Source organism: Hordeum vulgare, chromosome 5H, assembly GCF_904849725.1.
Source record: "Hordeum vulgare subsp. vulgare chromosome 5H, MorexV3_pseudomolecules_assembly, whole genome shotgun sequence".
NCBI classification, from domain to species: Eukaryota; Viridiplantae; Streptophyta; class Magnoliopsida; order Poales; family Poaceae; genus Hordeum; species Hordeum vulgare.
The window spans coordinates 324,653,049-324,680,264 of NC_058522.1; the positions used below are offsets into that span (position 1 = coordinate 324,653,049).

General features: G+C 43.9%; 3 protein-coding genes across 3 annotated transcripts; 1 reads left to right on the top strand and 2 right to left on the bottom strand.

Moving 5' to 3' along the window:
* Positions 1-17,288: 17,288 nt before the first annotated feature.
* LOC123395366 lies at positions 17,289-18,286 on the bottom strand. The gene is made up of 2 exons (XM_045090355.1): positions 17,952-18,286; positions 17,289-17,581 (listed from the first exon to the last, which is right to left on the bottom strand). The coding sequence occupies exons 1-2, from the start codon at positions 18,099-18,101 to the stop codon at positions 17,465-17,467; spliced, it is 267 nt and encodes an 88-aa protein (XP_044946290.1). The 5' UTR covers positions 18,102-18,286; the 3' UTR covers positions 17,289-17,464.
* Positions 18,287-21,696: 3,410 nt separating this feature from the next.
* LOC123397925 (phosphoglucan phosphatase LSF2, chloroplastic) lies at positions 21,697-24,996 on the top strand. The gene is made up of 5 exons (XM_045092438.1): positions 21,697-22,078; positions 23,278-23,483; positions 24,026-24,196; positions 24,304-24,534; positions 24,616-24,996. The coding sequence occupies exons 1-4, from the start codon at positions 21,811-21,813 to the stop codon at positions 24,505-24,507; spliced, it is 849 nt and encodes a 282-aa protein (XP_044948373.1). The 5' UTR covers positions 21,697-21,810; the 3' UTR covers positions 24,508-24,534; positions 24,616-24,996.
* Positions 24,778-26,843, bottom strand: LOC123397927 (histone-lysine N-methyltransferase SETD1B-like). The gene is made up of 3 exons (XM_045092439.1): positions 25,736-26,843; positions 25,575-25,640; positions 24,778-25,478 (listed from the first exon to the last, which is right to left on the bottom strand). Exons 1-3 carry the CDS (start codon positions 26,394-26,396, stop codon positions 25,465-25,467), a joined length of 741 nt encoding a protein of 246 aa, XP_044948374.1. The 5' UTR covers positions 26,397-26,843; the 3' UTR covers positions 24,778-25,464.
* Positions 26,844-27,216: the final 373 nt, after the last annotated feature.

A 27,216-nucleotide genomic window follows, 5' to 3' on the forward strand; every position in this document is an offset into this window, starting at 1 on the left:
CCAGGCCTCGGCCTCCTTCCCCCGGCCGAGCCGGCCCAAGGTGAACAGCCCCTCCCCCGGCATCTCTATTTTACGCCTAGAGCGTTTTCTAGTTATCTGGCGCCTACCGTTAGGCCCGGTAGATTATTTTCTTTTAGGGATTTTCGGAATTAATTAAATTTCAGAAAATTGACGATATCAAAATGTGCATAGTTTCTAAACTGTAAGTCGGTTCGAGGTAATCTATATATGTATCTTGTGTAGTTTTTCGCGTAGATTACGAATTTGTAACTTGCATGAATGTTTGAAGTAGTTTGAATCGCCAAATGCCTAGAGACATGTGCTGTCCTATTATGTTAGTTGTCCCGTATTAATTTTCGTGCGTGTCCGGATTGCTCGACCTCCGTAGATAAAATGTTTATGTTTTAGGAACCCCTTTGCCATGTATTTCAGAGTAGTGGATGGTATTTTTGCATGTAGGATTCCATAGCTAGTTTATTATTCCGCATTTAGGACATTATCTCGCATATACGTGTGACGATATACTTGTGTTGCAACCCCTCATGTTATATGTGTTTTCGGGGTAGTTAAATCCATAGGATTTAACTGTGTATTTAGTTTTAGATTTTGAGCAAGTTAGTTCGCGCGATATTTTGCTATTTTACCTTTTGTTTATTTTGTGGGATTTATTCCGTGCTTTATATGATTAAGTTGTCAACTAAAGAGTTGTTCTTGGATGTTTAGTCTAGCCCTTGGTAATGTTGCTTGCAATAGAAATCCATGTTTAGGTGTGGTTTGTTTGTTCTTTGCTTTCTAGGAAGTAGTGTTGTTTTAGAGATGCTGAAATATTTCTAAGTCTGAGATCTGTTATATTTTGTTGCTGTCTAGTCTTGAGTTTATCTGGTGATGTGTAACTCTTTTGAGGTTGGTGCCATGGAGTTAGTTGTAGACTTTAGGATTCTCTAGCATGCTGTGAATTTTCATGCCATTTGGAGTCCTGTAGCTTGTGGTTTTGCTGCTATCAATATGCCTTCAGATCGAAAACTGCAATTTCATAAACTGTTATCTTCACTAAGTCTGAAACTGTGTGCGAGAAGCCATTTTGTGAGTTCTTTTCCTAGTGATCCATGCTTCCATGCTAGGTGTTATTAGTTGTATTTGGTAGTGCTTCTTGCCCTCTACCGTCTCATGCCTTGGTTGAGTATTTTGGTTTTGTGTAGCTCGTAGTTGTGGGGTGTAGAAAATGCTATGTGGCTGATTTTGGCAGGTTGTATTGATTTCTTGTTTAGCTCGTAGTTATTGAACCGTTGCTCCGTTTTCGTCGTGTCCTATATGAAACTTGCTTAGAATCTCGTGTAGTTTCATATTACCTTGCTGGTTGTGTGTTTTGAATGTTGTGGATGCCATTTGCACACATTTTGCAGTCATGCCATCATATCTTACGGTGTGCGTATCTTTTGAACCGTACCTCCATTGGAGATGTTCTCTATGTGTAAATTGCTTGTAACGACGCATAGAATCACGTGAACCTATTTGTTTTGCTGTTTAACAACTATTTAAAAGCGTTAGTTCAGATCTGGACAGAATTGTAAATTAACATATGAGGTCGTTTCAAAGATGCTATATGTCATTTCCGACCTCATTTAAAATACCTAGATAGTTAGTTTAATTGCGCTTCACCTCTTGCCATGTTCAGTAACACTTAATATTGTAAGTACCTAATAGGGATAGAACTAAATAATTCGTATGTGGAGTTTCATCAATATGCAACTCGTTGCATATTGAACTTCACTTAATGTGTAGTGTTTGATTATGTGATTTGACATGCCGTGACTTGCATGTATCCAGCTGCTCATGCATCATATGTGTTGTGCATCGTGTGGTGAATATCGTGTGTTGATTCTTGTTTCCGGTTTCCTTCGTCTCGATAGAGTTTCGCAAGCGTGTCGGAAAGTGAGGACCCGTTCGACTACATCGATTCGTCTGCTTCACGGAGTCATTCTTCTTCCAAGCGGGATCTCAGGCAAGATGAACATTTCCCTAGATACCATTACTATCGTTGCCATGCTAGTTTTATCGCTTCTGTCGATTATGTCTCGTTGCCTACCACCTGTTAAATATCATCCTCTCAACAATGCCATGAAAACCTTCAACCTGTTCACAACCTAGCAAACCACTGATTGACTATGTTACTGCTTGCTTTACCATGTGTTAATGTTGCTAGCTGCAGGTTCAGTTGCTTTCAGGTGATAACATGGGTTCCTTGTATATCACCCTATTAAATTCTATTTAATTTAATGCACCTATATACTTGGTAAAAGGTGGAAGGCTCGGCCTTTCTAGCCTGGTGTTTTGTTCCACCTTTGCCCCCTTAGTTTTCGGCTACCGGTGTTATGTTCCATAATTGAGCGCTCCTAACACGATCGGGGTTGTTATGGGGACCCCCTTGATAACTTGTTTTAGATTAAAGCTGGTCTCGCAAGGCCCAACATTGGTACTACATTTGCCCAACATAATAATTTTGTTAAAACTGAAAGCATAGGGCGTCATGAACCCGAGGAGTAATTTTACGTAATACAGGGAGGGCCAGTGCTGATGGTGCTGGTCCAAAACAGAGCACTATGCGGAGCCAACCCAGGGCAACTTGGGAGATTTCTATCAGGCCACCGTACGGGTCGCTCATACGTCGTGTCCTGAGAACGAGATGTTGGGGAACGTCGCATGGGAAACAAAAATTTCCTACGCGCACGAAATCATATCATGGTGATGTCCATCTACGAGAGGGGATTTCCGATCTACGTACCCTTGTAGATCGCACAGCAGAAGCGTTAAGAAACGCGGTTGATGTAGTGAAACGTCCTCACGTCCCTCGATCCGCCCCGCGCACCGTCCCACGAACCGTCCCGCGATCCGTCCCACGATCTAGTGCCGAACGGACGGCACCTCCGCGTTCAGCACACGTATAGCTCGACGATGATCTCGGCCTTCTTGATCCAGCAAGAGAGACGGAGAGGTAGATGAGTTCTCCGATAGTGTGACGGCGCTCCGGAGGTTGGTGGTGATCTAATCTCAGCAGGGCTCCGCCCGAGCTCCGCAGAAACGCGATCTAGAGGAAAAACCATGGAGGTATGTGGTCGGGCTGCCGTGGCAAAAGTCGTCTCAAATCAGCCCTAATACCTCAGTATATATAGGAGGGAGGGAGAGGGAAGAGGCAGCCTCAAACCCTCAAGGTTTGGCCGAAATTGGAGGTGGAGGGGTCCTACTCCAATCCTACTTGGAGTAGGATTCCACCTTCCCACTTGGAAACTCTTTCCACCTTGTGTTTTTTCCTTCTCAAACCTTATGGGCCTTAGTGGGAACTTATTCCAGCCCACTAGGGGCTGGTTTATCTCTTCCCATAGCCCATGAGACCCCTTGGGGCGTGACACCCCTCCCGATGGTCCCCGGCACCCCTCCCGGCACTCCCGGTACACTACCGATGAGCCCGAAACTTTTCCGGTGACCAAAACAGGACTTCCTATATATCAATCTTTACCTCCGGACCATTCCGGAGCTCCTCGTGACGTCCTCGATCTCATCCGAGACTTCGAACAACATTCGGTAACCAACCATATAACTCAAATACGCATAAAACAACGTCGAACCTTAAGTGTGCAGACCCTGCGGGTTCGAGAACTATGTAGACATGACCCGAGTGACTCCTCGGTCAATATCCAATAGCGGGACCTGGATGCCCATATTGGATCCTACATATTCTACGAAGATCTTATCATTTGAACCTCAGTGCCAAGGATTCATATAATCCCGTATGTCATTCCCTTTGTCCTTCGGTATGTTACTTGCCCGAGATTCGATCGTCAGTATCCGCATACCTATTTCAATCTCGTTTACCGGCAAGTCTCTTTACTCGTTCTGTAATACAAGATCCCGCAACTTACACTAAGTCACATTACTTGCAAGGCTTGTGTGTGATGTTGTATTACCGAGTGGGCCCCGAGATACCTCTCCGTCACACGGAGTGACAAATCCCAGTCTCGATCCATACTAACTCAACGAACACCTTCGAAGATACCTGTAGAGCATCTTTATAGTCGCCCAGTTGCGTTGCGACGTTTGATAGACAAAAAGCATTCCTCCGGTGTCAGCGAGTTATATGATCTCATGGTCATAGGAACAAATACTTGACACGCAGAAAACAGTAGCAACAAAATGACACGATCAACATGCTACGTCTATTAGTTTGGGTCTAGTCCATCACATGATTCTCCTAATGATGTGATCTCGTTATCAAGTGACAACACTTGCCTATGGTCAGGAAACCTTGACCATCTTTGATCAACGAGCTAGTCAACTAGAGGCTTACTAGGGACAGTGTTTTGTCTATGTATCCACACATGCACTGTGTTTCCAATCAATACAATTATAGCATGGATAATAAACGATTATCATGAACAAAGAAATATAATAATAACTAATTTATTATTGCCTCTAGGGCATATTTCCAACAGTCTCCCACTTGCACTAGAGTCAATAATCTAGTTCACATCACCATGTGATTCCAACGAATCCAACACCCAAATAGTTATGGGGTCTGATCACGTCTTGCTCGTGAGAGAGGTTTTAGTCAACGGTTCTGAAACTTTCAGATCCGTGTGTTCTTTACAAATATTTATGTCATCTTATAGATGCTGCTACTATGTGCTATTCAGAAATACTCCAAATATCTACTCTACTATACGAATATGTTTCACTACTCATAGTTATACGGATTAGTGTCAAAGCTTGCATCGACGTAACCCTTTACGACGAACTTTTCAACCACCTCCATAATCGAGAAAAATTCCTTAGTCCATCAATTACTAAGGATAAATTTTGACCGCCGCTAGTGATTCAATCATGGATCACTCTCTGTACCTCTCAACAGACTTGAGTTAAGGCACACATCAGGTGCGGTACCCAGCATGGCATACTTCAGATTCTACGGCCAAGGCATAGAAGACGACCTTCGTCTATTCTCTTTATTCTGCCGGGGTCGGGTTTTGAGTCTTACTCAAATTCTCACCTCACAACGCAACCAAGAACTCCTTCTTTGCTGATCTATTTTGAACTCCTTCAAAAACTTGTCAAGGCATGCATCTTGTTGAAACTTCCATTAAGCGCTTTCGATCTATCTCCATAGATCTTTGATGCTCAACGTTCAAGTAGCACAATCCAGGTATTCCTTTGAAAAACTCCTTTCAAACAACCTTGTATGCTTTACAGAAATTCTACATTACTTCTGATCCACAATATGTCAACCACATATACTTATCAGAAATTCTATAGTGCTCCCACTCACTTCTTTGGCAATACAAGTTTCTCATAAACCTTGTACAAACCTAAAATCTTTGATCATCTCATCAAAGTGTATATTCCAACTCCGAGATGCTTGCACCAGTCCATTGAAGGATCGCTGGAGCTTGCATACTTGCTAGTATCTTTAGGATCGACAAAACCTCCTCGTTGTATCACATACAATGTTTGCTCAAGGAAACCGTCGAGGAAACAATGTTTTGACATCCTATGTGCAATATTTCATAAATAATGCAGCAACTACTAACATAATTCTAACAGACTTTTAGCATCGCTACGAGTGAGAAAGTCTCATCATAGTCAACTGTTTGATCTTGTCGGAAACATCTTTGCGACAAGTCGAGCTTTTCTTAATAGTGACTTATCACCATCATCGTTTGTCTTCCTTTTAAAGATCCATCTTTACTCAATAGTCCTATGACCATCAAGTAGTTCTTCCAAAGTCTACACTTTGTTTTCATACATGGATCCTCTCTCGGATTTCATGGCTTCCAGCCATTTGCCGGAATCCGGGCCCACCATTGCTTTCTTCATAACTCGTAGGTTCATTGTTGCTCAACAACATGACCTCCAAGATAGGGTTACCGTACCACTCTGTAGTAGTACGTGACCTTGTCAACCTACGAGGCTTGTAGTAACTTGATCCGATGCTCGATGATCACCATCATCAGCTTTCACTTCCATTGGTGTAGGCGCCACACGAACAACTTCCTGCGCCTTGCTACACACTGGTTGAAGTGATGGTTCAATAACCTCATTAAGTTCAACCACCCTCCCACTCAATTCTTTCGAGAGAAACCTTTCCTCGAGAAAGGATCCGTTTCTAGAAACAAACATTTTGCTTTCGGATCTGAGATAGGAGATGTACCCAACTGTTTTGGATATCCTATGAAGATGCATTTATCCGCTTTGGGTTTGAGCTTATTCGACTGAAACCTTGTCACACAAGTGTCGAAGCCCCAAACTTTCAAGAAATGACAGTTTAGATTTCTCCAAACCTCAGTCTATACTGTGTCATCTCAACGGAAATACGCGGTGCCCTATTTAAAGTGAATCCAGTTGTCTCTAATGCATAACCCATAAACGATAGTGGTAATTCGATAAGAGACATCATAGCATGCACCATACCAAATAGTGTGTGGCTATGATGTTCAGACACATCATCACACTATGATGTTCCAGGTGGCATGAACTGCGAAACAATTTCCACATTGTCTTAACTACGTGCCAAAACTCGTAACTCAGATATTCATTTCTATGATCATATCGTAGACAGTTTATCCTCTTGTTACGAGGAACTTCACTCCTGAAACAGAATTGAACTTTTCAATATTTCAGACTTGTGATTCATTAAGTAAATACTCTTGTATCTACTCAAATCGTCATTGAAGTAAGAACATAATGATATCCACTGCGTGCCTCAGCACCCATTGGACTGCATACATCAAAATGTATCACTTCCAACAAGTTACTATCTTGTTTCATCTCAATGAAAACAAGGCCTTGCTCATGTGGTATGATTTGCATGTCACTAGTGATTCAAAATTAAGTGAGTATAAAGATCCATCAGCATGGAGCCTCTTCATGCAATTTATACCAACATGACTCAAGCGGCAGTGCCACAAGTAAGTGGTACTATCATCATTACCTCGTATCTTTTGGCACCAATATCATGAACATGTGTAACACTACGATCGAGATTCAATAAATCATTGAAGGTGATTATTCAAGCAAATATAGTAACCATTATTCTCTTTAAATGAATAATCATATTGCAATAAACACGATCCAATCATGTTCATGCTTAACGCAAGCACCAAATAACAATTATTTAGGTTTAACACCAATCCCGATGGTAGAGGGAGTGTGCGACGTTTGATCATATCAACCTTGGAAACACTTCCAACACGTATCGTCACCTCGCCTTTAGCTAGTCTCCGTTTATGCCGTAGCTTTCATTTCGTGTTACTAATCACTTAGCAACCGAACCAGTATCCAATACCCTCGTGCTACTAGGAGTACTAGTAAAGTACACATCAACATCATGTATATCAAATATACTTCTTTCGACTTTTGCCAGCCTTCTTATCTACCAAGTATCTAGAGTTGCTCCGCCTCAGTGACCGTTCCCCTCATAACAGAAGCACTTAGTCCCGGGCTTTCGGTTTAATCTAGGGTCTCTTCATTAGTGCAGCAACTGTTTTGCCGTTTCACGAAGTATCTGTGACGCCCTCGGTTTAATCGTACACTAATCACACACGCAAATGCGTACGATCAAACCCAAGGACTCACGGGAAGATATCACAACACAACTCTAGACACAAATAAAAATAACATCAGCTTCATATTACAAGCCAAGGGCCTCGAGGGCTAGAATACGGAAGCTCGATAAACACACGAGTCAGCGGAAGCAACAAATATCTGAGTACAGACATAAAACATGGGGTGCCTTAGAGAAGGCTAGCACAAAAGATACAACGATCGAACGAGGCGAGGCCTCCTGCGTGGGAACCTCCTAACTACTCCTGATCATCAGCGGCCTCCATGTAGTAGTAGGCACCGTCGGGGTAGCAGTCGTCGGCGGCGGGGACCTCCATCTCCTGGGCTCCATCATCTGGTCGCAGCAATGGATCGCGGGGACAAGAGGGGGAGCAAAGCAGCGGTGAGTACTCATCTAAAGTACTCGCAAGTCTTACATCAGAACTATTCTAATTATGCATCAGTATCAAAGAAGGGGGGTTATATGTGGACTGAATGCAGCAATGCGAGAATAGAGAGAAAAGGCCTAGTCCTATCAAAGACTAGCATCTTCAGGGTCTTGCAGCAATAGACGAGAGTAGAACAGGGGTAACACATTAATAGTCATATTGTTGCAGCAATATTAAAGTGAGGTCACGCCTAAAGATCCTCCCTCGACTCCCTGCGAGGAAGCAATCCCGAGGCAAACTAATTCCAGTTAAGTAACAATTGTAGTTGTAAAAGATCGGGGCACAACTCCAAGTCGTCCTGTAACCGTGGACACGGCTATCCGAATAGTTAATTTTCATCCCTGCAGGGGTGCACCACATGTCCCGTCACGCTCGATAACACTCTGGCCGGACATACTTTTCTGGGTCCTGCCCGGCCTCGGAATATCGACACGTCGCAGCCCCACCTAAGAGTAATCAGAGAGGCCAGCCCGCCGGTCTAACTCCTAAGCACAAAGGGTTCGTGGGCCCAGTTCCCCTTCACGCTCCTGCACGTGGCGTGGGCGGCCGACGTCAGTCCTAGCATCCCTTAATCACAAGAGCGATGCATCTCGGGACCACTCGGGCGCGCGCCGCTACATTGCTGGCATCTGAAAAGCTTCGGCTGGTACCGCGACGCCGAGTACCCATAATTCTTCCCGCGTAGCCGGTTAGTGCGAAAAGGTTTCCGACCAACCCAGATCAAACACCCAAATCCATTAACATTTTAATTAGGCCATCAACACAGTCTCATGGGAATCCACCCGTCTTACAACTAATCACCAATGATCCCAGTAACATGGTCGAGTAACTGTGTGGTTGTAACATCGGGGGGAGAATCCGAGGTATCACCCTCGTTGGATTCCGAACGATGTACCCGTCAAGGTGGGCTTAGAGGAATCACCCTCGGGGGTCCCACACTTGAGGGGTTGCACGACAGAGGCGTCATCGGGAATGGTGAAAGAGGAATCACCCTCGATAACCACGACCGACTAGCTATACTACAGAGATATCATCATGAGTACTTAGCGAGGTGTCACCCTCGGTACCCGATAGTATCTCTGTAGCGTCGTACAACGAAGGGGGTGTATGTGATGTGTCGGGTCTGGCTCGTCGATCAGAGATCGAGATTTGAAAACAAGCGGGGCAACTGAACTACGGGGTCAGAGGGGATGACTGCTCCACCTATACTAAGCATATTAAAGGTACAGGACTGAAAGTAGCAGTTCATCAAAAATAGGCTATGCATCAGATATAGGAGCTAACTACAACAGTAGCAAAATACTAATGCAAGCAGTAGGAAGAAAGACATAGGCGATATAGGAATGATCAAGGGGGGTTTGCTTGCCTTGCTGCTCTGCGGCAAAGGACTGATCGGCAGGGTCGTAGATGTACCCGGCAGCAGCGTCAGTCTCGGGGTCTACCGGTAAGAACAGGGGAAAGAAACAATAAATAATAGCAACGGTGCAACACAAAGCATGACATGACAATATGCAAGCTAGACATGAGCTAACGCAGCAACATCCGTCATAGACGGGTCGGAAGAATATCTGACGATATTTTCCGGGTCTCGGGCTACTACCGATCATACTGGAAACGATGGAAATGTTCCATGTTTGCTATGCTAGGGACGCGTGACAGACGAATGAACCTTGTATCCGGGTTCGTCTCGTTCTGCTGATCAACTTTCATGTTGAAAATATTTTGATCTGACTTACAGATTATTTAATATTAATTTTTAAAGTTTTATTCAATAATTAGGAATTAAAAACAGATTAATTTTTTTTAATAAAAAGCTACTGTGACATCAATATGATGTCATGCTGACATCAACAGTTGACTCGTCAACTGACCAGCGGGTCCCGAATGTCATAGGCACAAGTTTTAATTTAGATTAAATATTGATTAATCAGATTAATTTAGTGGGGAGCCCACGTGACATACTCTAATTATACTAATTATCCAATTAATTAATTTAACGAATATATCTATTTATTTATTTAATAAAAGCATTAGCATTACTTTTATTTTTTATCGCGTGGGGCCTCCCTGTCATAGACAGCGGCTGCGTTGGCCCCACCGGTAAGTGACCTTAGGCCAAATACTCGATTTTATTCACAAATACATAATCATGCAAATATCGTATTCCTCCAAATATCTATATACGCAAATACATACATCGCATCTCATACATACATACATACATACATACGGCATCTAATACATCTTTTATTTATTTTCTTTTAACTCTCAACACTCTCATCTCTCTCTGTGTTAACAGAGTTACAAAGAACACAACAGAGAGTCTGTGTTAACTTCCTCAACATAGAAGCGAGCCAACTTCATCTCCTCCTACCGGAGTCAAACGTCGACGGATCGGAGCCCCGTTTGCCGGAACGGAACCGGGACGGCGAGGAGAACAAGATGGTGGGAGGAGCCCGAGGAGGGGCTCACCGACGTTGACGAGATGGCCCGGTGAAGCCAGAGTTTGCGGGAAGGGGCGGAGGAGACGGCGTGGAGGCGTTCCCGGAGGCGGTGATGACGGATCCGGCGAGGTGGGTCGCCGGGAAAAACTTCCCGGAGGTCGGGACCGGCCGGATGGTGAGGAGGAGCTCGGCCGACGGGGTGACCAAGGGGTGCCTTGGCCGACGGGGGAACCAGAAGGGCCGGTCGGTGAGGAAGAGGCCCGGCCGACGAGGTGGGGGTCGCCGGGGTGGTGGTGGTCGCCGGAGTTGAAGGGTGGGGGCGGCCGGTCGTGGTGGAGATGGGACCGTGGGGGAGGGGTTCGGGCCAGGGGGGCCGATCTGGGGCTCCTGGGAGGGAGAGGAGCCGAGGGGAGGTGTTGGGGGTTGCGGGAGAGAGAGGGGCGACGGGACCACTGGGACGGCGGCCGGTGCGGTTGCCGGTGGCTGGGGGTCTCGGTCCTGGGGTGGGGCTCCTCTCGGTGGGGGGGGGCTCTGTCGTGGGGAGGTTGGGAGGCGTACAAGAGAGCCGAGAGGAGGGGGACGCGTGGGGGTTTCTGTCGGTGGGGAGAGAACGAGAGGTGGGGAGGGGCCAGGCGAGCGGGATTAGGTGGGGAGGGGCCGTGCCTCTCGTGGGGGTTGGCGTGGGGATCGAGGGAAGGGAGCCCCTGGCGGCGGCGGTGCGATTGGGAGGGGAGGGAGCGAGGCAGGGGCTCCCTCGCCCTAGGGTTCCAGCGCGTGGGGTGGGCTGGCTCGGCTCGGCCACTTTGGCCCAGTCGGCCAGGAGGGTGAGGGGGTTCCACTTTTTCTTTTTTTTTGTTTTGTTTTGTTTTCCTTTTCTATTATTTCTTCTTTCTAATTTTTTTTTCTTTTTAATTTCTTTTCTTTTCTTTTCTTTCTTTTATCATTATTATTTTTAATACTTTCTTTCTTGAATAGTTAATATGAATTTATAATTATAATTATCTTTTGTTTTCAATTTCTGAATCCGGATAGAAATTCAATGCGGGTCAACGACGGTAAATCTCGATGATGTGGCATCATTTGCGGGTGATCACTGTAGCTCAATTACAATATTTACTGTAGCAAAAGTCGAGGATGTCAGAGTATCCCTTATAGCCCTTGCCTTTCTTGAAGCTTAGTGGTTTTACTAACCATCAACTATTGATGCTCCTTCTTGATTTCTACTTTCGCAGTGTCAAACATCGCGAATGGCTCAAGGATCATTGTATCTATCCTTGATATGTTATAGTTCATCACGAAGCTCTCACAGCTTGGTGGCAGTGACTTTGGAGAACCATCACTATCTCATCTGGAAGATTAACTCCCACTTGATTCAAGCGATTGTCGTACTCAGACAATCTGAGCACACGCTCAACGATTGAGCTTTTCTCCTTTACTTCGTGGACAAAGAATCTTGTCGGAGGTCTCGTACCTCTTAACAAGGGCACAAGCATGAAATCACAATTTCATCTCTTTAGAACATCACTTATGTTCCGTGACGTTTCAAAACGTCTTCGGGGCCTTGCTTCTAAGCCATTAAGTATTTTGCACTGAACTATCGTGTAGTCATCGGAAACGTGTATGTCGGATGTTCACAGCATCCACAGACGACGCTCGAGGTGCAGCACGCCGAGTGGTGCATTAAGGACATAAGCCTTCTGCGCAGCAACGAGGACAATCCCCGGCTTTACAGACTCAATCTGCAAAGTTTGCTACCATCAACTTTCAACTAAATTTTCTCTAGGAACATATAAAAACAGTAGAGCTATAGCGCAAGCTACATCGTAATTCGCAAAGACCATTAGACTATGTTCATGACAATTAGTTCAATTAATCATATTACTTAAGAAGTCCCACTCAAAAAGTAAATCTCTCTAGTCATTTGAGTGGTACATGATCCAAATCCACTATCTCAAGTCCGATCATCACGTGAGTCGAGAATAGTTTCAGTGGTAAGCATCTCTATGCTAATCATATCAACTATACGATTCATGCTCGACCTTTCGGTCTCATGTGTTCCGAGGCCATGTCTGCACATGCTAGGCTCGTCAAGCTAAACCCGAGTGTTCCGCGTGTGCAACAGTTTTGCACCCGTTGTATGTGAACGTTGAGTCTATCACACCCGATCATCACGTGGTGTCTCGAAACGAAGAACTGTCGCAACGGTGCACAGTCGGGGAGAACACAATTTCGTCTTGAAATTTTAGTGAGAGATCACCTCATAATGCTACCGTCGTTCTAAGCAAGATAAGGTGCATAAAGGATTAACATCACATGCAATTCATAAGTGACATGATATGGCCATCATCATGTGCTTCTTGATCTCCATCACCAAAGCACCGACACGATCTTCTTGTCACCGGCGTCACACCATGATCTCCATCATCATGATCTCCATCAACGTGTCGCCATCGGGGTTGTCATGCTACTCATGCTATTACTACTAAAGCTACGTCCTAGCAATAAGTAAACGCATCTGCAAGCCCAAACGTTAGTTTAAAGACAACCCTATGGCTCCTGCCGGTTGCCGTACCATCGACGCGCAAGTCGATATTAACTATTACAACATGATCATCTCATACATCCAATATATCACATCACATCATTGGCCATATCACATCACAAGCATACCCTGCAAAAACAAGTTAGACGTCCTCTAATTGTTGTTGCATGTTTTACGTGGTGACCATGGGTATCTAGTAGGATCGCATCTTACTTACGCAAACACCACAACGGAGATATATGAATTGCTATTTAACCTCATCCAAGGACCTCCTCGGTCAAATCCGATTCAACTAAAGTTGGAGAAACCGACACTCGCCGGTCATCTTTGAGCAACGGAGTTACTCGTAGAGATGAAACCAGTCTCTCGTAAGCGTACGAGTAATGTCGGTCCGAGCCGCTTCGATCCAACAATACCGCGGAATCAAGAAAAGACTAAGGAGGGCAGCAAAACGCACATCACCGCCCACAAAAACTTTTGTGTTCTACTCGAGAAGACATCTACGCATGAACCTAGCTCATGATGCCACTGTTGGGGAACGTCGCATGGGAAACAAAAAAATTCCTACGCGCACGAAGTCCTATCATGGTGATGTCCATCTACGAGAGGGGATTTCCGATCTACGTACCCTTGTAGATCACACAGCAGAAGCGTTAAGAAACGCAGTTGATGTAGTGGAACGTCCTCACGTCCCTCGATCCGCCCCGCGAACCGTCCCATGAACCGTCCCGCGATCCATCCCACGATCTAGTGCCGAACGGACGGCACCTCCGCGTTCAGCACACGTACAGCTCGACGATGATCTCGGCCTTCTTGATCCAGCAAGAGAGACAGAGAGGTAGATGAGTTCTCCGGCAGTGTGACGGCGCTCTGGAGGTTGGTGGTAATCTAATCTCAGCAGGGCTCCGCCCGAGCTCCGCAGAAACGCGATCTAGAGGAAAAACCATGGAGGTATGTGGTCGGGCTGCCGTGGCAAAAGTTGTCTCAAATCATCCCTAATACCTCAGTATATATAGGAGGGAGGGAGAGGGAAGAGGCAGCCTCAAACCCTCATGGTTTGGCCGAAATTGGAGGTGGAGGAGTCCTACTCCAATCCTACTTGGAGTAGGATTCCACCTTCCCACTTGGAAACTCTTTCCACCTTGTGTTTTTCCTTCTCAAACCTTATGGGCCTTAGTGGGAACTTATTCCAGCCCACTAGGGGCTGGTTTATCTCTTCCCATAGCCCATGAGACCCCTTGGGGCGTGACACCCCTCCCGATGGTCCCCGGCACCCCTCCCAGCACTCCCGGTACACTACCGATGAGCCCGAAACTTTTCCGGTGACCAAAACAGGACTTCCTATATATCAATCTTTACCTCCGGACCATTCCAGAGCTCCTCATGACGTCCTGGATCTCATCCGGGACTCCGAACAACATTTGGTAACCAACCATATAACTCAAATACGCATAAAACAACGTCGAACCTTAAGTGTGCAGACCCTGCGGGTTCGAGAACTATGTAGACATGACCCGAGTGACTCCTCGATCAATATCCAATAGCGGGACCTGGATGCCCATATTGGATCCTACATATTCTACGAAGATCTTATCGTTTGAACCTCGGTGCCAAGGATTCAAATAATCCTGTATGTCATTCCCTTTGTCCTTCGGTATGTTACTTGCCCGAGATTCGATCGTCAGTATCCGCATACCTATTTCAATCTCGTTTACCGGCAAGTCTCTTTACTCGTTCTGTAATACAAGATCCCGCAACTTACACGAAGTCACATTGCTTGCAAGGCTTGTGTGTGATGTTGTATTACCGAGTGGGCCCCGAGATACCTCTCCGTCACACGGAGTGACAAATCCCAGTCTCGATCCATACTAACTCAACGAACACCTTCAGAGATACCTGTAGAGCATCTTTATAGTCACCCAGTTACGTTGCGACGTTTGATACACACAAAGCATTCCTCCGGTGTGAGTGAGTTATATGATCTCATGGTCACAGGAACAAATACTTGACACGCAGAAAACAATAGCAACAAAATGACACGATCAACATGCTACGTCTATTAGTTTGGGTCTAGTCCATCACATGATTCTCCTAATGATGTGATCCCGTTATCAAGTGACAACACTTGCCTATGGTCAGGAAACCTTGACCATCTTTGATCAACGAGCTAGTCAACTAGAGGCTTACTAGGGACAGTGTTTTGTCTATGTATCCACACATGCACTGTGTTTCCAATCAATACAATTATAGCATGGATAATAAACGATTATCATGAACAAAGAAATATAACAATAACTAATTTATTATTGCCTCTAGGGCATATTTCCAACACGAGATACGCGGCTCCTATCGGGATCGTCGACACGCCGGGCGGCCTTTCTGGATTAGTTTTACCTTTGACGAGATATCTTGCGCATCGGGATTCCGGTGATGCTTTGGGTAATCTCAGAGTTGAGGTTTTCCACTAAGAAGTCCGACGAGGTTGCGAGCTTCGTGATCGAGGATTTCTATGCGGCTTGTGGTAAATTGTGATGGATTAGTTGGAGCATCCTTAAATCTTTCAGAAAGTCGTGCCCGCGGTTATGTGGCAACGTGGAAACTTTGTTTAACACTGGTTCTAAACAACTTGAAGTTAACTTAATTAAAATATACCAACTGTGTGTGTAACCGTGACTGTCTCTTTCGTGAGTTCCTTCTCCGATCGAGGATACAGTGGTGTTATGTTTGATGTAAGTAGGTGTTCAGGATCATTCATTTGATCAACTGTAGTTCACGTTCGCTATGCGTAGATCTTCCCCCTTTTTATTTCTTATACTCGTAAGTTAGCCACAAAATATATGCTTAGCCGCTGCTGCAACCTCACCACTTAAACTTGCCTCACCCATTAAGCTTTGTTAGTCTTTATACCTTTGGAAATGAGATTGCTGAGTCCCCTGTGGCTCATAGATTACTACAACACCAGTTGCAGGTTCAGGTAAAGATTACTTGACGCGAGCGCGTTGATTGTTCATTTGGAGTTGCTTCTTCTTCTTCTTTTTCTTCATCGATCTAGGATGGGTTCCAGGCCGACAGCCTGGGATAGCAAGGATGGACGTCGTTCTTCTTTTCTCGTTTGTTTTCGTCCGTAGTCGGACCCTGCTCTTCTTCATGATGTTTATATATTGTACTGATGTGACTCTAATGTAGGTTATGACGAGTGTAAGCCAATTCTATATATATATCTCTTCTTTTCAGTACATGTACTTGTAACGATATCCATTCTTGCGAAATGACGAGATGCGCTTATATCCCTGACAAGGCCTCGTGTCAAATTGAGGATATGGTCGCATCTTGGGCGTGACATCAGTCTACAACGGTTGGCTGACGACGACGGCGGAACTGGGGCGGCAGGAGTGGAAGCGGGGCGTGTGGGAGTGTTGGAGGGGAAGCGAAAAGAGGAGAATGGTGTATGTGCCATCGACTGGCGGGCCAGGTGGAAGAGAAGGGCGGGCGACACGTCCGTCCGTCCCGTGTCCGCACCGACACAAATCCGGCGCAAATTTGAGCCTGGAATGGGTAGCGGGCCGACAGAAAACCGGACGTGTGTTCGTTTAGATCAACGCATTGGACGACGTTTTTTGTCCGCGGCGATCCAAACAGACGCAGGTGGACAAAATGATCGCCTAGTTGGAGTTGCTCTCACTGGAAGTAAATTGACAAATAAATCAAAGTATAAATGATAAAAGAACATATGAAGAAGATCAAACGTACTCCACGTGTTGACTAAGCCTAATCTAGAAAATATTGTACTAACTCCACTTGCAAGATAAAGAGATTGTCCCTATCCAACAGCTCATTGGCTAAGTCTTATCTAGAAAATATTGTACCTCCAGCTGCAAGTTAAAGAGATTGACCCTACGCAACAGCCCATTTTCACACTGGTAATCAACCAGCCAAGCAACTTTCCCAAGAGGCGAGATCACAGAGTGTGTGCTTCACATGTCGATACAGGATGGGTGTATGCAGGATATGATGCTCTGCAGTTTCAGTATTGAAAAAACATCTCCCCGGGACAACTCAAGAGCAAAGCAGGAAAAAAATTCCCGATTTCAAAAGCGACAAAGTTGTACTTCAGGAAATAACCAAATCCCCATTTCAGCTTTCTTATATGCTTCAACCAATCAAAACGAAACAAAGACGAAACCAACTTGGTCCAAAATCCATACTTGGAAGTTCGAACACTACCGTCACTAGTAAAAACTCAACTCAAAAACACAAGGCCCAAACAAAACAATCCAGTGCTGGCATATAACACAAGGCTCAAACATGAACAATTTGCACATTTACTTCAACATACAGAACCCATATTTACAATCACCGCCGTATCGCACATCATGTCAATTCCATCCCTTGTCTGCCCCGTTACACAAATGTCAAACAGACCTACATAGATTTGGTCGTCACCGGGCCTTGTCAGATTCAGAATTGGCCGGTGGCGCAACAAGGGTCCGCCAAAGGTACCGCCCGCTCGCCATGTCCACCGATGTCCAGAACCCGGTTTTCACAGCTGAACCAACCTGCATTCAGATGCAAATACTCGTTCAGTAATCATTGGCTGCTTAAGGTAGGGGGCAATTCTCATCACAAACTAACATGGTGAATCGACGTTGTTGCAAATTTGAACCATGGTTTGATTTTGGTGGCTCCTAAACCTAGCGAACCATGCCAACAAGCCATATATCAGTTATAAAATCATTACACATTAGCTAATTCATTGACTGTTCTTCTTTCAGCGAAATTTCAACTTTAGTACGTATCATCAATCATTAGCGAACGTTGGTTGCATGAACACGGATTGGAAATCCTCTGGATGGATTAGGCAAGAAACGTGAGAGGTACTCTGGAATATACAATAATAAGCTAAAAGTAGGCAGGTTGGTTGGGTACCTTGGAATGGAGGGGAACGGCGGCCCTGGGAGATTCCGAGCCGTCGTCGCCGTCTTGGAAGCAGTCGGGGTCGGCGTTGAGGCCCCGGAGGAGGAAGAATCCGGCGACGGTGGCGGAGAGGAAGATGAGTATCACCCTCAGCGGGCACATTTTCCTCTTCTTTAGCTCCGGGATCGATTAAACAAGATGGATCCGAAACGAGATGGAGGCCTCGGAAGGAACTTGGAGGCAATTTGCTGCTCGGAAGAAATGGAATCCGCTCAGGATGCAGCGAGGACCGGGGGCGCAGCTGGAAGAGGTGGGAAATGTCAAATGTAGGGTTGGGAGGAAGAAGACGGGGGAGCCCGTCCCGGTTTTATGGTGCGGGAGCCAGGACCGAAACAGCTGGAGAGGCCGGCTAGCGCCGGGCCCGCGCGTCAGAGGCTCGTAACAGCTGACGACAGCGAGACCCGGTCGGTAGAGTAGTGCTACTGCTACTAGTCGTGTTGACGGGGTTTGCACCACACGCACACACGTTTGCGTTTGACACTTGAGTTTTTTTTTTTTTTTTTTTTTTTGCGGGAGTTTGACACTTGAGATCGTGCGTGCCATTTTGAACGGGCAAGCGCATTGACCTTCTCCTCGGCCTCTTTCGTTCAGGGCATTTTTAAAGAGGAATTTTAAAGAGTTTCAGTCCATATGACCTGTTTGTTTGTTTGTTTGAAGTTCGTTTGGTCCACAGGAATGAATCTTCACACCAACAAAAAACCTATGAACTGCGCTCATACACTATAATTCCGTGGGATTCCTAGCCCAGGGATGGAATCTCTTGGGAAAATTCCTTCGAGTCTATGATACCAATGAATGGAAAACATTTTTTTAGGGTAACCGTGCGTTTCGTCTCGTGGCGGACCAGAATCGTGCCTCCCGACGCATGACATGCTACATGAGCTCCTCCTTCGATAATGATAACAAAACGATGAACAACATCCAAGACCGTAAGGGAAAGCGTCCGACGAGGAAGTGGTGAACTCCGGACCGGCCTCATATCATCATATGTCTAATTACCTGTTTTGTGTTCTATTTAGGTTACATTTGATGAACTTGATCCTTTTGATGAACTAAATCTATGTCCGATAAGAAGATTTTGTATGTTTATGCTTTGTCCTATGGATCTGCGTACATTGTATGATTAGGAGTATGTGCCAATATTAGTCAAACTCGATTGTAAAGGAACCGAAATAGGCATCGTCCATGAGTGGTAGGGAATACAATCTACGCGCATCATAATGAGTCATCACTTTTATACACCATATTACGTAATCATAGTTGAAGATGATTTTGTACAACTGTAAGGTGATGAACGAGTGAAAGCAGTGGTCGAGGAGTGTCACTATGTCTCGCTTTAAGCAAGACAGGGGGATGCGATCGCGCCAGGGCGAGCCCTAGACGGGCTGGCCCAGCTGCGTGGGAGCCACAACCTGTTTTATTTTTTGTTTTCTGTTCTCATTTTTTGTTATCTTTATACTTTAAAATATTCTCTCTCTCTTTTTCTTTCTCTCTCTATATATAGGAACTTTATTCCTCACCCAGTGTACATAATAAGTTATTCTTCATCCGAAATAATCTTACATTAATTTATCAATAAATTATATTTGAAATACAAATAGTAACATTTATATTGATTTACTACATAAAAATTGACATAAGAAAACAAAAATATAAGTCACAAGAGCAGAAAAATTGAATTTATTCTATATTTTACACTATATTATATGTTTGTAGTTTTACAGGATAGAAAATATTTTTTACGATAATTATATATTTACTTGTGGCCTATTTTTACGTATAAAATAAGACAAAATTTACGAAATCTAAAATTTATGTGCATTGAGGTTAAAATAAAGGGGGTGAATAAAACTATTCTCATCCAGGGTGACGAATAGCCTGACCCTGTATGTATGTATATATATAAAACACATTTGAAAAGATGATGAAATAAGTATTTGAAAATATTGAATAAATACTAAAAATGTTAAACAAGTATTTAATTTTTTAATAGGTATTAAAAATGTTGAACAAAAAATTGGAAAATGTTGAACAAGTATTTAAAAAAGTTGAATATGTATTAAAATATTGAAAAAGTATTTGAAAAATGATGAAATGGATACTAAAAAATGTTGAACGAGTATATCTATACCTACTAACAAAGGAAATAAATATTTTTAGTCCGTCATGCTATTTTATAAAAAACCGCTTAATGTTTTTGATATTAAACCCGCAGTACATATTAAATAATTTTTAAAATACTCATATATTTTAAACGTAACTCTAAATTTAGCATGTTATATATGGATTTTGATTAGAAAAATATGTAGAATCTGAATATGATGTTATTTTACCGGTTAACGATTTTAAAAATATTATCTAGGATGCAATCTTAATCAATACTGTATTACCCGTCTTTCTTTCATACCAGTACTAATTTGGATTATGGATGAACATCTCAATAAAATCAGGATTAAGGACGAAATTAAAATATCACTTGTCAGTTTCATTGTACATATTAAATCTACATACAAGCCCTATTAAAATAAAAGACCTGTAAAATCTTGAACTACGTTTTTGTAGGCTAAGATCATCTTTGTTTGGGTCGTAGCTATAAATACTCAAATTATAGATCACGTTTTGGAAATTAAAAATATGTGATATTTTTTCCCGTGGCAACGCAGGGACCCTTTTGCTAGTAAAAACTAAGGGAAATGATGCAAATCATCCGGCGGATCGGACATTTTCCATCTGCCTCCTCGTGCGCACAACACGTGTCCCGTGCGCTGGGCCGCAACTATGAAGTCAATAGCGGGCGGTGCGAGTGATAATCTAGATTGCAACATCGTTATTTTTTTTCCTGAAACATTGCATGTGTTGCAAAACTTATTTCCGCAACAACACATGTGTTGCAAAAAGGAGAAAATTGGAAAAAAAAATCTGCAATTTGACTTTTTGTTGCAAAAAAAAATCTACTATAGCAGAAAAAAAAAATCTACAATGAACACTCAGTTGCAAAATATTTATGCAACAAGACTTTTGTTGTAGAGAAAGAATTCTACATATGTTTCCACAACACGATCTTTTGTTGTGAAAAATATTATATAACAAGGAAAACTCTTTCCATCAGCCGGTCGATTTTTACGATCGCATAGTGCAAGTAGGGCGTAATGACGAGTTTCTGCAACTTCGTCTCTGTTTCAAAAAATTGGAACAAAATCTTTTGTTACAAAAAAATTCTACAGCCTAACCTACGTTGCAAAAGTTTTTTGCAACATGACCTTTGTTGCAAAAATTTCTGCAACACGATCCTTGTTGCAGAAAATATTTTATAACACAATCTATTGCGAAAATATATACGGACGTTTTTGCAACATGCTTTTTTGTTGTAAAAAAATTACAACATAATCTATGTTGCAAAAGACTCGTCAGTCATTTTTTAACCCGTCAACCGGACTACGTAGTAGCGTGCTTGTTTCCGCAATTGAAGCGTTGTTTCATGATTTTGTATGATGGACGGATGCGACTGAGCTGGTGATCGAACGGTGCACGCGTATCCATCGAACGGTTAAAAATGTGGTGGATGGTTTCTACAAATCCATGGTAGCAGTCTCCAAAAACTAATGAACAAATATTTAAAAATATTAAACTTGATGATAAATTTAGCTAAAAAAAAGATAAATAATAAAGGTGGCGACCGTACGTCCAAAATCCGCAACTTGATGGGAAGGGGATCCATTCCAATAGCCGCGGCAAGACTCCCGACCACCGCCGGCCGTAGAGCGTCCACCGCACTTTCTCTACATCGGAGTGCCGCAAAGATCTCGCCGTCATGGCAGCCACGGCCAACGCGTCCTGCATCCCCGCCTCTCCGCGCCTCCCGGCCAGCGGCGCCGGCGTCCGGAACAGGGGGAGGCTGCCAATGGCCGCCGTTGGATGCACTACCGGACGCGGCGGGGTTCACCTGAGGAGCGCCCGGCCTCTCCTATGCACCTCCTCCTCCGCTGCGGCCGGAGCACGGGGAAGCGGTCGGATGGAGGACTACAACACCGCCATGAAGCGGATGATGCGGAACCCATACGAGTACCACCACGACCTTGGTACGAACTTCTGCTGGCCATATGAATTGTGGATGTTCTTTGATTGATTGAAGGATGTAAATTATGTTAGAGCTGGGATGATTCTTTGTTCTGAAGAAATGCTGTAGGGCTCCATTTGTGAGTAAATGTTGAATTGTGTTTCTCATAGGACTATCGAGCACTAATTGCCCGCATTGGTGGCTCGATGTGTATTATGATGTACTGTATCAGTTTGTGCATCATCAATGTTTGTTGGATCCTCTTAGATGAGATGAACTACACCTGTGCCTGATTAGATGTTGAATTTTTGTACGGAATCTTGTTGTCTTGGCCAAATGAATTGTTCCTTATAGTATGCGTACATTTGTGTCAGGTTGTTAGCTGGGCTGATTTTAGATTCTGATTGAGACTATTTGTTAGACTTTGTGTTCATGGTCGCATAATTTATATTGGGTAAGTGGTAACATGAATTTTCAGTTATAAATGTCATGAAAGCCATAGCAAGGGCCAAGGAGACGATGAGTAAGCATGTCGTTTTCTGGGTTGGCTGGCAAACTGGACTCATTTTATTGATTTTTTTCATCTACTTATCTTTTTAGTTATCTCAATCTCAATTGGTCTAGTCGTGACAAAGCGATTGATAAAGATGACATGATAAAAAAATTACCATCTTGAAGACTTCGCAATGAGCATATTATTTTTGTCCTTACATAGCATTTTGTTATCTGGTGTATAATTTGGTGGCCAACAAGAGTAGCATGAATTTTTCTCAAGTTAGTATATTTGGTAGAGCAATCTTTTATGTTTCATTCTCAAAACTGAATTTGGGATCTGCTTGGTCTAATCAAAAGAGTGGCCAAACTGAATTTAGTTTCATTCTCAAAACTTAATTTGATTTAGGAGGACCAAGATATTTTGTTCTGATGCGTGTTATACACTCACGGATCAGTTTAATGGTATTTTACTAAAACAGAACTACAGTGTGGCACATGTTTTTGTTACAGTTCAGAATAACCTAAATCTAGGTGAACTGGCAATTTCTATAAAGGGCAATTTATTTAGCAGTAGTTATTGGCCCCTCATTTGTGCTGAGTATTAGGTTTCCCTCTCTTGCTTTGTTATCATTTTAAAAATGCTGAATGAGGTATAATTATTATTTAGAGCGAACGAGAATTTCCCTTTTCTGCACTGATGAATTAATTATTACATGTGAAACTTAGGTATGAATTATGCTGTCATAAGTGATAGCTTGATTGTTGGCTCACAACCTCAGAAGCCTGACGATATTGATCACTTGAAAAATGAGGAAAATGTAGCCTATATTCTTTGTCTACAGCAGGACAAGGATATCGAATACTGGGGCATTGATTTTCAAGCTGTTGTCAGTAGGTGCAAAGAACTTGGCATTCAGCATATGAGAAGACCAGTGAGTTTCTTCTTTATCAACTGGTTGAGTTCATGTTTTGTGCTTCCTTATTACTGATTACATAAAAATCAGTTACTGTTACTATCTCTTCTCTTCACATTTCAAGTCCTTTGTAAGTTATAATTTTTGGTGTTTCCATAGATTTGTTCTCTTGTCCATCTATTGATAATCCATGGCGAGGAGCAAATCAATGACAATGGGTGCGATTTTATTCTTAAGTTGCAGTGGGCCAGTGGCAATTGTTGGCCCTCTCATTGAACTCCTTTGGTTCATTTTAAATAATCAACTCACAAATAATCATAACACATCCATATTTCCTTTATTTTGACTACATAGTGTTATTAAGCTAAATATTAATCATAAAGATCTTTAGTCTGTAGAATCAGAATTTTGTCGTGAGATCTCTAAAAGAAACGCAAAAAGAAAAAGTTAACAAACAGGTATTCTTGAAGAAGCCGAGCTGCAAATCATAAGCAAACTGCGAGCTAAGGGTGTTCTGTTTAGAAGGAAAACTAAGTATATTTACAATTTCTTGTGTGCAGGCAGTAGACTTTGATCCAGATTCGCTGAGGAAACAGTTGCCGAAAGCAGTTTCAGCACTAGAATGGGCTATATCACAAGGCAAAGGACGAGTTTACATCCATTGCACTGCTGGACTTGGTAGAGCGCCCGCGGTTGCAATTTCTTACATGTTCTGGTTCGAGAATATGGATGTAAGCACATTTCATCTAAATCGTATAATATGGTACCTAGAAATCATGATCAGGTCATGTGTTCACATGCGTGCTTTACATGTAAATTACTATCTATCTGTTTGCAGCTTAACACTGCTTATGACAAGCTAACTTCCATAAGACCGTGTGGACCGAGTAAGAAAGCTATCCGCGCTGCAACCTATGATCTAGCTAAGAGTGATCCAAATAAAGAAGCTTTTGAGACCCTTCCAGAGCGTGCTTTCGAGGGAATATCAGTTTCAGAGAGGAAGTTAATACAAGACCGTGTCCGTTCTCTCCACAAGGCATGAGAAAGAAAAGGGAAAACATCATGAGAGGTGACGTGTTCTTTGCTGTCCGTTATGGACCACACGCCAGTGTATATCATTCCTACTCTTATGTTCTTTTTCACACTGCAGCCGTGACAGGGTACGAGGTAAACTTTTGCTATATGATAGACCTGATTGCTAGATTGCTACAAGCTGCTGGAACATAAGAGGTTTGAGCCAAGCTATTCTCAGAATAAAGCTTATGACCGACCTTGTTGTTGGTTGGTACTGTAATAAGAAGAAAATAAAAAGCCATGAGAAGATGTTATCTACCACATATGGTGAACTTGGATGCAGTTTACCACATCTTTTCGGTCAAAGGTCATTTAATTTGTTTGAAGATGAATGCATCGATATAGATGTGATGTATTTATCATCATAATCATGTTGTTACGGGAATATTAGTTCATGTATTTAGCCATTGATGGCAACAGATTGAAACTAAGTATATTACTCAAAAGTACGAGCATATATCATATCGTCGTCAAATGTCATTTTGGTTGTGCGGTAAAGTTTCCCGTGTCACATTCACAGGTATAATAAAGTTTCATCTGTATTTGCGCAAAATCGTAATGTTAAACTATGCCGATAATGTTCTTTGTTGCGGTTGACCTGTTTTTTTGCATCCTTCGGTTTTCTTTGTCCACTTGAGATCACACTCTTCTCGTTCAAAGCTGAGCACTTGAATACAATCTGCTCTTTTATATATGTATAGTTTTCAATGGAAAAGTACATCTCTTACAAGGCACATGATGCACTGACCAATCTAGGTCAGCTGTATGGTAAGTTGTTTACTAGTTTCCGGCACAGGTGATGCAGCCTATATACTTTTTTTCATGACTGCATCTGAATTCAAGACATAGAGCATCATCTGCCAATAGGCATAAATTAACTTGAGATACTTAATTGTATCTGAATCCCTGATCCGGTTGGCATCAATCAAGGTGTCAAAGCTGCATGAAAAACATCAGAGAAGCACAACAATTAGCAGGCCATAATTCTGATCTTTTTAAATAATGAATGTTAAACCATGATGAAGAATTAGTTGCCTGATGAAGCTGGCGTCATCCAGGAGTCAGGGATGCGCGAGACCACTGGTGGCGTTGGCTGTCCAGCTACACAAATCATTTGAGAAACAATTCAAATTCAAACCAAGAGAAATTCAAATTCAAATTCAAATTCAAAAGAGCAATGTGGGCAGGGCACGTACTGAAGCAGATGAAGAGGACTTGAGGCGGGAGGACGACGCCGCAGGAGATGGGGAGGTACATCATGCGGACGGGGTCGATGGGCTTGGGCAGCATGCGGTTGACGTCGCCGAGGATGACCGGGCACAGGCACCGCAGCGACCGGTCGTCCACCGCCGCCGTGCTGTTGAGGAACATGCCCAGCCCGCTGCAGCACTCGCTCTGCGGCGTCGGCGTCTCCGGCTCGCTCCCCGTCAGGAACGACGCGCACGTCATGAGCCCCGCCAGCGGCGTCACGCAGTCAGCCGGCGACGAGGACGACGACCCGCCGCCGTTGCCTGGCTGCTGCAGGCCTGGGAACCCGGGCAGCGGCTGCAGCGCCGGCTGCGAGGGCGCCCCGCTGCTGCACGGCGGGATAGTAGCGGGCGACGACTGCAACGGCGGCGGCGGCGGTGGTGGCGAGGACGGCTTGAAGCGGGCCGCCGGCGGCGATGCCGTCCTGCCCCCGGGCACCCCCGGGAAGCCGGGGTTGCGCGGCCTGCCGCCCGGGAACCCCGGGAACCGGAGCTCGTCTTCGTCGGCCCCGCCGCTCCTCGCCGCCTCCGACGACCGCGCCGCCACCACCATCGCAGCCACCGCGACCACGACCAGCGCCCGCCTCGACCACACCAACGATGACGCCATGGACAGCCAAGTATCGATCGCAGATAGACGGGAGCGGAAGATCGAACTACACTGCGCCGCTGTACGATGGCAAGAGTGATCCGGCGGGCCTCTCGATTTATAGCGTGAAACTCGCCGATTACCGTACTCGAATTACAAGTGATTGGCAGAAAGATCATGCGCGGGGCATTGCTCTAGTTTTAAGGTCGGATCTTGGAGCGCCGCGCCAAGCGAGGCGTCTGCTGCATGTAGGTGGACGTGCTCAAGAAACAAGGCATTGTGAAAATGAAAAGCAGGTGCAAGTCATTGTGGAGTTAGGAACAATACTTGCTCTGCAAATCAAGTCATATGCTTCTGCGCGTGAAAATATTTTTTCAAATGTCAGAAAAAATCTCAACAAAAACTCTATGGGTTCTTAGTCACATCCAGATGTCACATGTAAATTTTTAGGGAAAAAAAGTTAAGCAATTTGGCTGTGCAAAAAAAAAATAAAAAAAAAATCAAACGCCAAATGTCAGCCTAATTTTTTTTCACCGACGGAAAGCTGCCTCTCGGTTTCGCATGAAAATTTTCAAGCATGCTTGCCATACTAACACATACATCTACAAAAATTTCAGAACTGTTTGAAAAGATTTAGTTTTTTTGGCTTTATTGTCCGCTTGCTCACGGAAGCCAAAACGCCAGCCCCGTCATTTATGGGTTATTTGAAAAAATAGTGTTCCCTTTTTGAGCAAGAAAATGGTATATTTCATTTTTGCTCAAAAAAGCTCCGTAAGGATTTTGTATGCATGCCCACCAGAACCAATCACTGTACCATGAGTACTAGGTAATTAGAGCATCC